The 18341-nt window shown below is 42.2% G+C and overlaps 2 protein-coding genes across 2 annotated transcripts; both read right to left on the reverse strand.

Annotated features, from left to right (window-relative positions):
- Positions 1 to 6560: 6560 nt before the first annotated feature.
- LOC310864764 (26S proteasome non-ATPase regulatory subunit 8-like) lies at positions 6561 to 7370 on the reverse strand (the record flags this gene model as incomplete). The annotated part of the gene is made up of 1 exon (XM_083773526.1): positions 6561 to 7370. The coding sequence occupies one exon, from the start codon at positions 7368 to 7370 to the stop codon at positions 6561 to 6563; it is 810 nt and encodes a 269-aa protein (XP_083629652.1).
- Positions 7371 to 9485: 2115 nt separating this feature from the next.
- Positions 9486 to 10724, reverse strand: LOC310864580 (keratin, type I cytoskeletal 50 kDa-like; the record flags this gene model as incomplete). The annotated part of the gene is made up of 1 exon (XM_083773269.1): positions 9486 to 10724. One exon carries the CDS (start codon positions 10722 to 10724, stop codon positions 9486 to 9488), a length of 1239 nt encoding a protein of 412 aa, XP_083629395.1.
- Positions 10725 to 18341: the final 7617 nt, after the last annotated feature.

The following is an 18341-nucleotide window of genomic DNA, read 5'->3' on the forward strand; positions in this document are numbered from 1 at the left end:
AGGTGTGCTTGTATGTCTTCAGCATGCTCACTGTTGGGGTAATTGAATTTGGATCAAAGGCATTCAGGTCTTTCAGGTCCAGAGGGCTGCTCAGTTTTTAGTAATAACAGAAACGCTTCCGGCGCTGACCTTCGCTGCCCCCCCTCCCCCCTCTCCCCTCCTGCTTAACCCCCCAGCCTCCCCCCTGTACTCTAAACTAAAGTCCCCCGCTTTGAAGGGCTCAAGCCATCTCCACCATTACCCCTGATATAGACGGACAGAATGAAAAATTGTAAAAAGGTCTGGGATTGTTTAACCTGTAACCTATTCCCTTAGGAGTTGGGACGGTGGAGGACCAACCATCTGATGGAAATCATGAACCAATACAAAAGAGTCCTTTTTACTTTAAGCACATTTCGTTTTTTCTAAGCAGTCGTGGCAGACATTGGATAAGGCTTCAAAGAAAAACATGGAGCATAATGAAAGATGCATGACCAGATTTCCGATATAACATAATTCCAAAGCAAGCATATACATTTGTCTGACAGAGACGAGACTTAAATGATTTGAACAGCTCACGAGGCCACAAAGCAACAGCCATGCATACCTGCATAAAAATAAAGAATAAATAACATACCCCATGGACGTTATGACATTATCAAAGCACAGCATGTCAGTGACTCTATGGATTTATATGCCATATGGTTCAATTCATTCCTATTATAAAGCTGATCGAATGGAAAATGGCTTGGGCTCTGGTCAGTGATTGCAAACAGAGACCATTGGAGATAAGGGTATGTATGTCATGATGGTGTCATGGCAAGAATGGACTTTTAAAAGCTGTCATGTACTGGTTCTAAGCAGGCATAGGTTCAACTAAGACAGCTTGTGATAACTGGTCAGACCGTGCCCCCTTGTGTTCAAACTTGTTTTCATGTCCAGTGTTTGTGAGATATTTGAAAAGAAGAAGAAAAAATAAATTACAAAACAAGAATTAACAAGAACTAAACTAATACCAGGGTTGAAAGAAAGGTCATATGAAGAAAGGTTAAGACACTTACAGTTACCAACGTTAGTGTACAGGAGGCACAGAGGAGATATGATCGAGGTCTATAAACTTGTTCACCAGATATATGACTTTACAGCCGAGCCTGTTGTCCATTTCTGGGACAGCAGGTATGAGTTGAGAGGGAATTCTCTTAAACTCTTACCACTAAATTTGTCATTCAGAAAAGAGAAAGAATTTCTTTACACTTAGAGCTGTCAGAGCATGGAATAAACTTCCGGAGGAAGTGGTCCAGGCTCCTTCAGTCAATACTTTTAAGAATAGACTTGACAAATTTTTGTCAACTAAAGGTTTTTTGTATAACTATAGGGCTGGCTTGTAAGGTCATAGACTGGTAAATACGGGAGTTGAAAGTGTATTATTATGTATAAGATATAAGAAAAAACCAAAGAGGGCGGGAACTTGGTTTGTTTTAAAGTGTAAAAAAGAATACAAATGTATTTATGTAGGTATGTATGTACTTGTACTGAATATGTATTTATGTCTGTTGTGAGTCTGGCGTAGAGGATTTCATCCTGTGCTGGAAATCTTTTCAATACATTTCAAGAAAATAATTGAATTAGGTAAATCTGTCTTGGATTAAGTCCACTCTGCATATTTTTTGAGGGGCGCCAGACCCTCCTACTGTATGTCCACGCACGCACGCACGCACGCACGCACGCACGCACGCACGCACGCACGCACGCACGCACGCACACTTTACCAACAGTGTGAGAGGACGGCCAAGCTACACCAGGCTTTTCTGGGCTTGAATCCTTCAAAACCGAAACTGGCCTCCGTAAAAAAGTCTGAATCCCCCCCTAGCCTAAAATGTAGACTCTCGTAGATGAATTCATCGATTCTGACAGTCAGAATCGATAAATACATCTACAAGAGTCTACATTTTAGGCTAAGTCCCCCCACCCACTTTTCCCCTCACTATATATTATCTTTTACCTTTTTACCTCCTTTTATGATGATTTCATGTTTTTTTTTTTTTATATATATAGAAGTGTATATTTGTACGTCTCTAAATGTTCTAATGAATTGAAAATGGTGCACCCTATATTGTAAAGAATACCAAATTAACAATAGAAACATGTCGTCTCTTTGGCAAGATCCATAGGATAAATCAGCTAGTTTTATTTAACTCTACAATGTATTCTGTCTGTCTTTCTTTTCTTTTTTTCCCATTGTATTTACAAAGTCCATATTTTAACCTTGAATGGAATGAGCCATTCATCACCCATTCATCAGGTCCAAAACGACAGCCAGCACATTATTGTTTCTACAGTTTTTTATTTTAATTGTTTATATATATATAAAATGCATGTTTCATGCATGCTAATTTGTTATTCATCCATCCAAGAGCTCCCCTCACTTCACACAAGTGTGATTTTTTATTTTTGGAAAGCCTAGCGGGCTGCACTGCTATTATAAATGTAGCTTATATAAATGTTCAGTCCGAGAACGACCCAAAGCCCATGAAATGTTTGACAAACTGGGCCCAGCCAAGCCCGACCCGACCTGTCGGGTCTTGAAAGGCTCGGGCCGAAATCTTAAACTCTAGTCTGTAATCCACGTACCACGAGAACTGTTGACTCACCGACTTCAAATTCAACACACGCGCCGCAGACAACCCATGAAAATGGGGGTATAACACGTATTGCATAACAGGGTGGGCATGCATTCCTATTGGCTTTGTTCGCAACTTGCGTCGTTCCCATGTAGGCCGGGCACAGGTCTAGTCTTTATAAAAATTAAGGCACACAGAGACTATATTGTCAGTGACTGAACCTGAATAAATACTTCCGATGTCTTTTGATATCAACTTACAGATAGGTTCCGCTGAACCTTCAGACCTTCAGTCTGACTGCTCAATCTTATTCTCATGACACATACATGCCAATCTTCCTCGGTAACAACTTCAGAGGGATAGTATCATCAGCATTATACATGTATGGCAGGAGTGTGCCAGGGAAATTGTGTGTGAAGCTGTGCAGGTGCGTGTTAGTGTCAGCATCAGAGAAGGAGAGGTTTCCTTCATTCCAGTTCAGCTGGACTCTGATCCGCCGGGGATTCTGCCCTACAAAGAGTTCAGTGAATGACCAAGGTGAGTAGTATTCTGGTCTGGACTGTGCTCTGTATCCGCCACCATCTAGCCCTATTCCCCAGTATTGACCACCTCTGTCTCCCTTCCTCCCTTTGTTAGCGGCGGACTCTGATAACACCCCTAATGACCAGTCTGAATTGTCTCCAACTTCAATATCCCACATCTTAGTCCCTGAGTTAAAACCCTCAGAACCCAGGACACAGTAGTAGTAGTCAAACCTCTCTGGGTTGTCGGGAAACTGCTGTGCGTTATTGCTCCGTCTCATGCTGGTCAGGTCATCCGACAGGGCAAATTCCTGATGGGCGGTGTTGGAGTCCAGAATGACAGGAGTGTAGGAGACAATGTCCTTCATCTTCTCCCAGACTCTGAAGGTCAGGTTACCAAGGTATTTAGTGCTGTCTATCAGTGCTCCTGAGAGCTTCTGTGGGTCCTGTAGTTGGAACAGGATTCTTTCCACTGTGTCGTTGTGGTTCTGCAGAGATGCGACGCGTTCGGCTCTCAGCTCCTCCTCTAGGGCTCCGATTGTGCTTGACAAGGTTGATATATCTCTGTTCAGACCAGCAATCTTCTCCTTCATCATCTGACCCTTATGTTCCTCTTCCTGCCTCAGTGCGGTGATCCTAGTCTCCTCTTCCTCTTGTAGAAACTGATGGAGCTTCTTGAACTGTTCCTTAATACACCTCTCTGTTTTATGGGTCTGGGCCTTAATGTGTTCTGCTGCTCTGTCACAGTTTGTTTTAACTTCAATAAAGGCCTTCAGATTCTCCTGCAAGATGGCCAGAGATTCCACGGCTGCCTCCTTGGGATCCTTTTGCCGACGTTTCTCCTTTATGAAGATCTCGCACAGGTTCTGCAGAGCCAAGACAATGGTCAGATCGACATTTAAAGATATTTTCTTACAAACGGGACATTTATTTCTTCCATCTTGTTTCCACCATTCCAGCACACATTCCATACAGAAACTGTGGTTACATGACAGGAGAACGGGATGTTTAAATATGTCACGGCACACAGGACAGGAAAAACCTTCTTCTGATAAAGACACCAGGCAAGCCATATAAAAATTTGAATCCTGAACTTGTTAGATTCTCACACAGCTGACAGTGACGAGGATGTTCAGGATAGGTCAGTATGACTTATTTTCTCTAACAAAACCTAAAAGCAGTTCTAAAAAAAAACCTGCATTCTCGTTTGGCTATTCTAGAGAAAGACATATTTAGAGTTGATATCACAGTGAGTGCTATCATACTGATGTCATACTGAAGTCAACGTGGAGCTCCATATTTGAGCAAAAACAGAAGATACACATACCGAAGGCATGCACATGATGACCGCTCCTTTCTGCCTGTCTCCCTCCCTCCCCTCTGCCTCGACTCTTCCTGCTCCGGGTCTGGAAGAGCCACCCATACCATGAAGACCCATACCTGGGCTTCTAACCCCTGGACAGCCATCTTCTCACCCCATCAATACGACCTGCTAGGTACAGAACACCACACTAGGGCAGCACTAGGACAGGATGTACTACATTCTACCCCTTTTAACGTCATGCCTAAGATTTTTTTTTTAAGCTGTCAAAATAATTGAGGTACAGTAATCGTGTACACCGTTAAGTTGTTTTTCTACTTTTATTCGTGTTGAAATAATATGGCAGTATGGCCGTATATTATTATCATCACACTGATGTTTGTAACTTATGGAATCAACTATCAAGTAAACATTACCTAAATGCTTTTGGATGCTTGAATCTTTTACATGGGTAAGGGTTAACATTCCAATGCATTTTCAGTGCACACTAATAGGGAATGAACTAGAAGTGCAAAATGATTCCCCTTTGAATAAATAAATCACTATAGACTATGTTGTTGTCCTCCAGGTCAGCTTTACCACAGGGTTGAGTTTGAGGGGAGAGATCTGCGTCCAGAAGAGGTCCCTGTATAGTGAATGGTAAAATGTGTGTGCATGCTTTCATAAAAATGTTTTTTTTTTTACTGGAATGATCCGTGTGTGCAATATTGTCAATATTGCAAAAACACTGAATTTGTGTTGGATAGTGAGTGGATACGCGTCCTACCCATTCAGCTGTTGGGTTGCCCCAGATCACAAGTGTTCTTCAAAGCCTATGATGTGAATGTATGTGAATTGTAGATTATAACTTTTGAAAAGGAATGGTTGGAGTATGGTAATACAAAATACGAATGGGAGTTACAAAAGCAAAGTCTACCGTACTAGTTTTTACTTCACAGGAAAACACTCTACTTACAACATTCAGTCAGTAATAACCATTTTTTGAGGGGTGCTAGGCGCTAGCCCCTCCTATAGGCCTATACGGCTTTTGTCCAGACACGTCTCAAGATTTGCCATTGACAATGAAAGGGGAATTCAAGTCAAATGTCCACTAAATCTTGTCCCCACACGTCTCAAGATTTGCTATTGACAATGAACGGAGAAATTAGGTCAAAATTCCACTAAATATGACGTAAATTAAACATCAAAACATTAAACGCCATTGCCATTAAACTTCACGTCATATTTAAACGAGCAAATCAGCTAACCACAGGCAACAGGCATTCTGATTGGCCAGTATGAGATGATGTATGATGATGATAAGAGCGCCCCTCACTTCACACAGGTGTGATTTTTACCATACATCAACTGTATATATAGCCTACGTATGTCATACGCATAGCCTAAGTATATGATATATCCTTATATATGGATGGGCAGAACTTCATGGTCAACATTTAGTTTTTTGCGAAATATTTCTCTATGAAGGAATTCATTTAATTCAATTCAAATTAAATTCAAAAGACAATTATGACTAAACTATGTGCATATGGTATATGCTTTAACAAGATTGTTAGAGGGCTTGATTTCTGGTTATATAAATATTTTAACAACAGATGATAATCATGGACTTTTAAAAGTAAAAACACATGTGGCAATATTGGCATTGATAATATATCACTCAGAAAAGGGTTAATCTGGAAGGTCTTTATAAGAGTGTTTACAAGCCTAATTCGGCATTTAAAGTTGTTAATTGTTAATACATTTTCCATGTTATTCTAGCCAAATCCTTTAATATTAGTTTATTTACTACAAAGTTATACTTTAGCCCAATCAGCCAAAATGTCAGAATTATTATAATTATATCATGGGTAATTTGATTTCCGCCAGCCATGATCAAAGGGGACTTAATGATTGTTTAAGTGCTCTAAACAAACATTAAAGTCCATAGACTTGGCTGGGGATGGTGAGATAGATTTATTTGGTGCTATGTATGGGCCACATAACATAATTTTTTCTTTTTTAGCTTAATTCCCCTGATAATGGGAGGGGGAAAAGGAAGTCTGCAACTCTCTGCTGGAACTGTTGCCCCTGTGAACGACTCCAGATAATAAGCGGTTAAATGGAAGGACGGATGGATTACACAATCATTTCCAGCTCTCGTGCATATGCCATGACCTGCTGTGCCATCTCTTTGGAGGCAGTGGTCACCTTCTCTGTTCTCTGCTGCTGAGTGGTATAGGAGTAATATCCATTTGGGCGCTGGGTCCAACCTCTATTCCTGGCGTACTCGCTCATCTTCTCTGGAGAATCGAAGAACAGCACTTGCATGGCTTCGTCAAACTGGATCTGCTCATATGCCTTCTCCATGCCAGCAGCAATGGCGTCGCGAGTCGTGTCCAGCAGAATATCCATGAAGAACGTAGTATACTTTACTGTGTCAGCAGGGACATTGCCTTTGGCGAGAAACACCTTGTTGTAGCTCCCCTCCATCAGATGCTGCTCTAAAGACAGCGGGTGTCTGATGTAGTCATTGGTGGTGATGGCTGCTGCACTCAGCCTCTCCAGCTCTGTGTGGAACTCAGACAGATGGTTCTGTGACAGCAGGAAGAGGAGGTTCAGGCCCAGCAGCTGGTGCATATAGGCCGATTTGGGCAGCATACCTTGGTAATCAAAGTAGTAGTTTTTGAGCTGGTCCACATATCTCTTAAATGAAGGGATGTCCATCTTGAGGATGCTCCACAACGCTCCGATCTCCAGAACGCCATAGGCTAGTAGGAGGAGCTGCTTCTCAGTGCAATCGGTCCCGGTAGTAGGCAGAAAATCTAATTTCACTAAGGAAATCTTAAGTTTACTTAAAAGCTCTCCACATATGCTCAGGTTGGGTTCTTCCTTCCTCCATTCCGTTTGCAGTGATCCATACAACCCTTCTGCCTCCTTCAATAGCATGGTTATACTGACTTCTGTAATTATCTTCTCTTCTGAACACATTGTAGACAACACAGGTGGTGTTGTCTCTTGTCTCCTCCTCTGTGCTCTGGTAGAGACCATTGTCTACTTGCTCTCTGCCTAGCTTCTGTGCAATGAAATGAAATGAAAACATTATGGGCAATGGCATCTTATATATACTGACCAAAGCTATGGTCTGACATCACACACAAACACAAAGTGTTGCCATATGCCAAAATGCTGATTTGCACAGGTGCCCCTTTGTGCACTGAATTTGGCACTAATAGCCTACTAAATAGGTTTCAATGTACTAGTTAATGTCTATATTGTCTATGAGGTCTGTCATCTATGAAGTCCCAACTTATAAGAAAGTAATTCTACATCCATGTAATATAGCTTATGGAGAGTAAATAACTACATTCTAGTAGTTTTGAATTTAATACATATAGGGCCATATAATATTGTTTAGGAGAGTAACTGATGTTATGCCAGAGGTTTGTGTAGGATGTTGTTGCCATAGCAACACCACATTGCATTATAGGATATTTATACCCGCATAGAGCATAGTGACCATTTCCAGAATGTAATACATTTCACATACTTTTGAGTAGGCTACTTACTATAAGTTTCTTCTGACAAATGTAACTACAATTTGGTATCAGAAGTGTTTCTTACTAAAGCATTCCATTTCCATCAGCCCCCTAGCCCTTTTAAGCCCTAGTACTATAGTTAATATACTACTAGTATATGGCTCTATACTTTTTATATACTGGGGTGGCAGTTGCTCAGGGGTAGAGTGGCTGGTAGAACAGCCGGACGGGAACCGTGTGGGTCCTATAGTTCGATTTCGGGCTCCCTCAGAGTTAGTGTCGAAGTGTCCTTGAGCAAGACGCTGTACCCCTAATTGCTCCCGATGTGTAGGTTGGTGCCTTGCATGGTTTCCTCCGCCATCGGTTTATAAATGGGTGAATTGAATGCACATTCTATGTAAAGCACCTTGGATAAAGGCGCTACAGTATTTAAATGCACCATTTTCCATTTACTAATTATATATTAATTTCATGTTATTGCCCAAAATTGTAACTTGAATTGTTAAACAAAACAAAATTACCCACATAGTAGTTGAACTATATGACGCTGTACACAAAATATGAATGTAATTGAACTACCAGCAAGCTACAACAAAATGTAGTTTAATTATGGAGTTAAGCTACAAGTAGCTTAATGCTTTTCCCTCCATACCGAATTCTTCCAAAAAGAGCAGAATTATAAGCTCACAACGATATTGTGAGCATGTCGATCTGCTATTTTATGGATGAAATACCCAACTATTCATTGATCATGTTGTCAACATGAAGCAGCACTGCACTTTTCACAACATCTTAATGAACTCTTCTTCATACTGTATTATGGTGTAATTAATATGTTACTGTAACATACTGTATCACTAACTGCATGGCTGGTACTCAATCCAGGATAAAATAATAGTAGTACATAACATAGTACTAGTAGTATTACATCCAACCTTAAAGACATGCTGGCATCTAGGTGAACTGAGATTAAAGAATATAGCCGCACACTATAACTCCCTTTGACAACTTTTTTATTGCAGTTGTGACATTTTTCTTTTTGTACTCAATCCAGACAAGTAATACAATATACAATGACACATTTAAATGACAGAATTCTGGTTACTTAAAACTTATTTTTGAGGGTCCAGCTTTTAGTGTGTAAACACAAACATTGAAGATGAAGGTGAGGACGCAAATTCTCATTGGCTGGAACGAGATGATGTATTATGAATTGATGTATGATGATAAGAGCACCCCTCACTTCACACAGGTGTGATTATTTTATGGAGTGAGTGAGTGAGTGAGTGAGTGAGTGAGTGAGTGAGTGAGTGAGTGAGTGAGTAGCAAGGCACCACATAGTCAGTCCTTGACAGGTTACAATATCATTATTTTCTTCAGTAATTCTACTTCCAACAAAGATATGGATTCTCATCACAGTTATCATACCATAGTATAGAATCAGGCTTACACACAATGACGTATATCAGACTTCCAATGGACTCTCACACGATGCAGAGACGGTGGGACACGCAGTGAAGACACATCACTCTATGACCACAGTGTTGGTTTCGGTCTGGCGGTCGCTGGAGATTATGTTTCCATATGCGTCCACCTCCTGTATGATGGTCACCACCCTGGTGGTCTTCCTTATGGTGGTACTGTCAGTGTCTCCATCCAGCAGTCTCCTGTACTCAACGATCTCCATCTCCAGTTTGGTCTTCACGTTCAGGAGCATCTGGTACCCCTGTGCCTGGTGCTCCATGTCAGCTCTGAGCAGGGTTAGCTGTTCCTCCAGGATACCCACCTGTCTCTGGTAACCTGCCAGCAGGTTGGCATATCCACTCTGGGTCTCACCCAGGGTGTATTCCAGAGATGCTTTCTTACTGAGCTCGGCTTGGAGTTCGATCTCCAGACTGCGCAGTGTCTGTCTGACCTCGATGATCACACTCTTTGACGAATCGAGGATCACAGTTCTTTCAGCGACTTCCTGGTTCAGCTCAGTGGTCTTAGCCAGGAACCATGCCTCCATCTCTATGCGGTTCTGGGCGGTGACCTTCTCGTAGTGTTCTCTGATTCCTTCCATGACTGTGGCCAGGTCCTCCTGAGGAGGAGCATCAACCTGCACGTTCACCTGCCACCCCACCTTGGAACGGAGCATCAACAGCTCCTCCTCATGGTTCCTCCTCAGCCTCATCAGCTCCTCCCGCAGACCCTCATAGTGCAGCTCCAAGTTGGATCTTCCCACAGTTAGCTCATCCAGAACCCTCCTCAGAGCGGTGATGTCTGCCTCCACACACTGACGCATGGATATCTCATTATCATACTTGACTTTGAAGTCACCTGAAGCCAGCCTTGCATTGTCAATAGCCAGGCAGATTGCAGCGTTGCCACAGACTGCATTGGAAATCTGGTTCTGAAGTTGACGGATGATGACTTTGGAGGTGGTGCAGTCGTGTATCTCAGGCGTGACCCTCTGCTCCACGAACTGTCTAATCTTCAGCTCCAGGTCAGTGTTGGCCTTCTCCAGATTGCGCACCTTCTCCAGGTAGGAGGCCAGGCGGTCGTTGAGGTTCTGCATGGTGGCCTTCTTGTTGTCGTTGATGTCAATGGCGTCAGACAGGTTGAAGTCAGATGCAACACAGCCGGTTGTAGTGCGGAGTACGGTGGCCTGGGAGATGCGGACGCCAGAACCTCCTGCTCCGCCATATATGCTGCTGGCTCTCATGCAGGAGCCAACACGACCGCAGGTGGGCAGAGGAGAGGTCACAAAGAGAGAGGACATGGTTGCCTGAAGTTCAGCAGGTTGATGGCGGTTCTCTGGATGAAGAGGAGAGGGCTGAGTGAAGCAGTGGTTTCACACCAATACCTTTTATAGAGTGAAATGAGGGAGGGGCGGGTAGGGTGTCGGGACATTCAGAATACCAAATAACAGGTTTTTGTTAATTAGCCCAGGTCCAGCAGGTAAAATGTAATGTAAATGTAAATGTAATTGTCATTATCTGATGAGGTCCATTAGATTAACCATAGTGGTCATTCTTGTTGCCTAGGGCAGTTGTTCTCAACCTGTGGGTCACATTTGGAGGGGTCCCCAGATGACAGTAAAGTGACAATTTAAGGACTTTTAAGACCTAAACCTAAAACCTAAAAAATGAGAAAGAAACAAAACAATAAATTAAATTAAATTAAAAAAGACCATGACTGCATCAAAAATAATCAACAAACTATAGGCCTACTGTAAAAACTGGCCAAATTGTCAAATAATATAAGAATGAGGTAAAAAGAAAATGAATCTGTGGAATGAGTCAAACTAAACTGAGAAACTAAAGTGCTTGTTGGTGTCCCCCAGTTCAAATGATTTTTTGGGGGGGTCACGGCCTGAAAATGTTGAGAACCACTGGCCTATAGTATAGGGCAGTGGCGCCCAAACGTTTAAGAGCAAGACCCAAAAGAGAAATTAGACGTTTGCCCGGGACCCAAGCTAGTGAAAATGGCAGATCTACAAGCCCACAATGCGTCACTTTGTTACGCGTTGTGTGAGCTTGTAGATCCGCTATTTTCACTACTACTAAAACATTTTTTGTAGGCTTATGGAAATTATTTTATTTATGAAATACTTTTGAAATATGCTGGAATTCATGTAATTGATAAAAAGTTGTGATTTTGTGATTTCGTTTTTTTTTTTTTTATGCTTTGTACACACACACACACACACACACACACACACACACACACACACAATTTACAATTTAGGCATTTAGCAGACGCTCTTAATCCAGAGCGATTTACAATAAGCAAGAACAAAAAGCATGGGAATACATCACATAAAAGCATTTATCATGAAACATGCGTAAGCTAAGAAAGTAACAGTGGAATATCTATATAATGAAACTATACATATAAACTATACATATATACTACTATGCTATACATATGTACTATGGCGTGCTATGACTATATACAATGCAATTATAGTGCTGTCTACATAACATGCTATAAGTCTGTATCAAATGCTATCTAAGTCTACAGAAATGCTATCTAAGGGGGTAGGGTAAGTGCTATGGGCCATGATGGAGTCTGATAAGGTGGGTTTTCAAACTACGGCGGAAGATTGGGAGTGATGCTGCAGTTCTGACTGCAATGGGAAGTGCATTCCACAGTTTTGGAGCCAGAAGGGAGAAGAGTTTGGGACGTGTGGAGCGTTGTCCCAGCGTTTTTAGTGAGGGTACTTCCAGCTTCCCTGCGTTGGCTGATCTGAGTGCGCGGGAGTCTTTGTAGGGTTCAATCATACTTGCAAGATATGGGGGAGCCATACCTTTGGTTGCTTTGAATGCCAGCATCAGAGTTTTGTATTCTGTGCGGGCAGCGACCGGGAGCCAGTGGAGGGAGCGGAGCAGGGGGGAGACATGTGAGAATTTTGGCTGGTTGAAGACCAAGCGAGCTGCGGCATTTTGGATCAGCTGGGCCCTTTCTGAAACCAGTCCCTTGACTTGAAGTGCTCTCGGTAGGTTCCCTCGTCAGGAAGTGCCCCTCCAGCTGAATCAAGTTCCCTTGATTAGGGTGCTGGGTTTAAAAAACTGTTTGGAGATACACTCGCCCTCCTTGTGAAGAAACAGGAAACAGACACTATTCGTTGCCATGGTTACCATCATGCAATTGTGTTACCTGTTATTTTGTTTGTACAGTTATATTGCATTGCATCGTGTATGTTTGTGTGACATGTGGATTTCATTAATATGGAAAAAGGAAATACAGCATGACTGTCAAAAATGACATATACATCCATGGTGTTTATAAATCATTGTGTTAAAAGTTGTTTTGTTTGTGTGGTTTCATTTATCGTTTTTCACGGTGGGGTAAATAAAGAGCCCTTGTGAACATCAGTTGGAGCGTTGTCTATTCTGCATCAGATGAAGATTGTTTAGGAGGAGTTTATTTATCATTTATTTGTAGTGGTACTTCCATTTGTAGGTCGCGGTTTCCATGCGGACAAAAAGCAGGGCTGCACAAGGCAATCGAGTCTAGATCGGCACAGACTCGCTCTTGAGGGCTTTATAAGCCGCTTCCACTCAAGGCTGCTTGGTTTCGGACAACACTTAATATGGCGCAGCCTCGCGTGAACGCGCATATCGAGGGCAAGTGTGTAGAGCGAGTGGCGAGGAGCTGGTTTCAGAAAGGGGGCTGGAGAGGCTTAAGTGCACATGCTGGTAGGCCAGTAAGGAGGGAGTTACAATAGTCAAGTTTTGACAAGACTGTTGTCTGGATTAGGAGCTGGGCTGATTCCTGGGTGAGGAACGGTCTAATTCGTTGTAGAGTGTGAACCTACAGGATCGAGTGACAGCTGTGATGTGAGCTTTGAACGAGAGCTGACTGTCCAGGACAACACCAAGATTCCTGGCTGTTGGGACAGACGTTACCAGGGCGTTGTCTACGGAAATAGTTAGCTCCCGCATAGGGCAGGATTTAGCTGGCAAGAAGAGAAGCTCAGTCTTGTCTGGGTTCAGCTTGAGGTGGTTGGAGGACATCCACTGTGAGATGTCAGCCAGGCATGCAGTGATGCGCTCTTCCACCTGAGTGGCAGAGGGGGGGAAGGATAGCAGTGATAGGATATATTGTGAGCAGAGATAATAGTGCCAAGGGATTTAGTGTACAGTGAGAAAAGGAGGGGACCAAGTACAGATCCCTGTGGGACCCCAGTTTGGAGGGTTCGGGGGGATGATAACAGACCTTTCCAGGAAACCTGGTAGGTCCGGTCGGTGAGGTAGGAGGAGAACCACACACACACACACACACACACACACACACACACACACACACACACACACACACACACACACACACACACACACACACACACACACACACACACACACACACTATATATATATATTATATATAAGCCTAGTTGTGACTCATAAAAATTGGTCCACAACCCAAACATGCATCCCAACCCACTTTTAGTTTTTTTGGAAACAGTGGCCTGGGGATATGGACGGTATAGTTCTCGGGTGGCTCTTAGTATTCTCTGCCTTTTAGGAGATTCCTCTTGACCAGATATACAGATTAAGTACCGGTATACGTGGAACTTCATTCAACCACAAATTCCGGCAAACCATTTAAATACAAGTGAAAGTCTACTCTTCCAAATGTCACCCATCCAGAGTCCAGACACCCCGTCACCAACGCTGGACTGAGCAGCATTCCAGTCTTATGCTCAGTGTTAGGTTCAGGTCAACCGACCTTCATTACACTTCTTTCTTTTCCTTTCACTTAACCCAGTGTTGTTTTGAACAGAAATGGTTTATTTAGGCCTAGTTTTAGTCATAGTCTTTTGAATAAAAAAATATTAGTTTTAGTCAACGAAATATCCATCACTGATTTTACACTTGTTTGCATGCTGAAAATAGCCGATCTACAATGTCACCATACTCATTATCTGGCTCTCTCTCCTTGAATTGTTCTTTACATTTTCCTTCATGTATCTTGTCCATACATGAGCTATTATTGTTATTGACATAATTATTATTTCAATGAGTGTGTGCACTGTGCACTCATTTAAGATGCTTATTGCGACCATAGGTCGCAGATTACTATGAAAACCTGAAAAATCTGTCTGTCGCTCCGTCACGCATATATGCACCCGCTGCCACCCTTAGATCTCTCCTGATATGTTGATCTGACCTAATCAAACCCTGTATACACTCAAGACACCGCCCCCGCTGCCACCCTTAGATCTCCATATATGGAGCTGATCTGTTCTGAATAATTATTCCATATGTTGATCTGACCTCATCAAACCCTGTACACTTAAGACACGCTCCATATATGGCCAGTACAGAATTCATTACATATTTTGATCTGACTCCATGCCAACACGGATGGAGTGCACGGCTGCACGCAACCTCAGGGCTTCTTACTGGTTGACATACCTAGACTGTTGCAGTCTTATGCAAATGGTTTAAATGTAATTTATATAGCAGGGTTTTTAAACAGATTCCAGGTGCATTTGTTAACCTGGCATAGATTGTATATTTTCAATCTACAGATTATTGTTCAACTATATTGTGGAAACAATATCGTTGCTGTCGGGCAGAAACCAGCTATCTCCATTTTTCAACCATTTTATTTATTTATTTTATAAATCAAATCAATAAATGCTATATTGAAGAATTAACTTCATTAAAGGCCTTCAGTTTCTCCTGCAAGATGGCCCGAGATTCCACGGCTGCCATTCCATTTTCCAACGTTTCTCCTTTATGAAGATCTCGCACAGGTTCTGCAGAGCCAAGATAATGGTCAGATCGACATTTAAAGATATTTTCTTTCTTTAAAGATATTTCTTTCTTCCATCTTGTTTCCACCATTCCAGCACACAGTCCATACAGAAAATGTGGCTACTATGCATACATGATAGGAGAACGGGATGTTTAAATATTCTGAAAATAACTGCATTCTCGTTTGGCTATTCTAGAGAAAGACATATTTAGAGTTGATATCACAGTGAGTGCTATCTCATACTGATGTCATACTGAAGTCAACGTGGAGCTCCATGTTTGAGCAAAAACAGAAGACACACATACAGAAGGCATGCACATGATGACCGCTCCTTTCTGCCCTGTCTCCCTCCCTCCCCTCTGCCCCCCCCCCTTCCTGCTCCTGTTGACCAAAGACTGCACCCTGATGTGGCGCAACCATATAGTTGCTGACAATTTCAAAGTTTGATTGTGTCATACATGTTGTGGGTGTGAAGGTTTTCTATTTTATTTGAGATTGAAAAGGTATTTTTGTGCTGGGTTCATTATTTCAGAAGTGTAAAAAACAGTACCAGTAACTTATCACCAGTAGGTGGCGAAGTATCACCAGGGGAACAGAGTGTGTGAGGTGTACGTGTCAAGTCTCATGTGGACTGATTTGCAGAATTACAGTACATTTTAAGCACAACTCAATACAAAAGACTGTTAACTGTGAGTGGACGACCCAATAAAGCATTACACTTGTTTACAAGAGGGTCCACCTTGTTCAATTCATCAAAAACATTTAGAGACATACAAATAGACACAGCCAAAGAACAGAACAGGAATTCATCATAAAGGAGGTAAAAAGGGAAAAGAAACAATATAGTGAGGGGGGAAACTTGTCCCCAACAAGTCCCTTGTTTGTGCCGAATCTTGTAGGCCTACATGGTTTGTTGAACTGAACTCTCACGTGATTTCTGAGAGTTTGTTCATAAATTCATACCATGAAATGAAACGCTGCTGTGAGCATAATGCAGTGTGTGATACTGAGCATTTAATATCTATTTTGCAGGTGAGATGTTTATACTGGCAATGCACATGCTGTGGGATTATGTTATTGGGATGATGTATGTCTGGATTGTATTTTAACTGTGTGTAACTTTGTTGTGGGACAAATATGTTATGAAGAAGAGTCAGAGTGAGGTGGAGTTAGCTTAGCAACTAGCATGGGGCCTAGTTTCTAGTAGCTGACAGGGCAATGGGCATTGAGTGAAGAGTTGTGCTAACTAATTTGGGTTGGAGGAGTAAGATAATGGATGTGATAGCCTACTGTGATCTTATGTGAGAATGTGACAAGAATGTTGGATGTAAACAGGGAAGTGGGTTATTTTGGAAGAGACAGATAACTAATGTGAATTGTGAATATTTACTTAGGGCCGATTCATACTCCTATTTTAGAGCCGAATAAAAGTCGGTTCGGCGCTGTAAAGCCTACAATTTGACGTCATTTGAGGTTCGGGGGGGCGGGTACCGTCCTAAAGTCGGCTCTTCGGTGCTACTGAAAAATTCTGACGAGCCGAAATCATTTCGGCACTAGCCTACAGCGCCGAAACAGCGGTAAAATAGGAGTATGAATCGGCCCTTACTCTGACCTGATTATTGAATATTGAGTAATGGTAATGTTTTGGGATTTGATTATTTGACTTTTATGTCATTGTGATTTCTGAGAGTTTGTTCATTCATACCATGAAACACATGCTGCTGTGAGCATAATGCAGTGTTTGATACTGAGCATTTAATATCTATTTTGCAGAACAAGCAACAATGAAAACAAATGTGTAACACCAGTTGGAACCAGCATCTATCCTTCTTGGTCCCGTTACACTGACAGCCAGTCTAATGGATTCTGTGACGTTTGTGGGCGGCCCTGCTACCCTATACCATGAAGACCCATACCTGGGCTTCTAACCCCTGGACAGCCATCTTCTCACCCCATCAATACGGCCTGCTAGGTACAGAACACCACACTAGGGCAGTACTAGGACAGGATGTAGGCCTACTACATTCTACCCCCTTTAACGTCATGCCTAAGATTATAATTTTTTAAGCTAATAATAATTGAGGTACAGTAATCGTGTACACCGTTAAGTTGGTTTTCTACTTTTATTCATGTTGAAATAATATGGCAGTATGGCCGATCTGTATGGAATCAACTATCAAGTAAACATTACCTAAAATGCTTTTGGATGCTTAAATCTTTTAAGGGGCAAGGGTTAACATTCCAATGCCTTTTCAGTGCAAACTAATAGATAATGAACCAGAAGTCCAAAATGATTCCTCTTTGAATAAATAAATCACTATGTTGTTGTCCTCCAGGTCAGCTTTACCACAGGGTTGAGTTTGAGGGAGAGATCTGCGTCCAGTGTCAATATTGCAAAAAACACTGGATTTGTGTTGTATAGTGAGTGGACTTTGCAGTTTACACAACAGCCGCCTACCTCTCCTCTACAGTGGACACTGAGGCCCCTTCACCCAATGGGTCCAGGCAGCTAGACTGCTGATGCAGTCTGACAGCGTGTTGCGGGTTCATCTCCCAACCCGATGATCTTTGCTGCGTCTCACTCCCCAACTCTCTCTCCACATTTCCTGTCATACTAAAATATATATATTAGGGTTGGGACTGGGGTTATTATTATTATTATTTGTTTTAAACAGATTTTGGTATATAGTGAATGAATGAGTCAATTGTTTTGAGCAAAATGTCCCATTGCCTGCACCGGTATGATGGGTACGCCTGTACCAGTATGATGGGTACGCCTGCACCGGTATGATGGGTACGCCTGCACCGGTATGATGGGTACGCCTGCACCGGTATGATTGGTACGCCTGCACTGGTATGATGGGTACGCCTGATGGGTACCTGGTGGGTATATGGGTATGCCTGCAATTCGTCTTCGTGGTGCAAAAACTAAGTGTGATTAAATTATTATTATTGTTTAAAATAAAAGAATGAAAGAAAAACAAAAAAAGGAAAAGGACGGATGGTATATTTCCTAAACACAATAATAGCAAACAATAATAATAATTAAAAAAGTATGTACGAACGAGCCTGTATGCTACTGCAATTGGGGCATGTTATGCAGGTCTTTGTCAACATTTCAACACAA

This window comes from Protomyctophum parallelum, assembly GCF_964188405.1.
Source record: "Protomyctophum parallelum genome assembly, chromosome: 9".
NCBI classification, from domain to species: domain Eukaryota; kingdom Metazoa; phylum Chordata; class Actinopteri; order Myctophiformes; family Myctophidae; genus Protomyctophum; species Protomyctophum parallelum.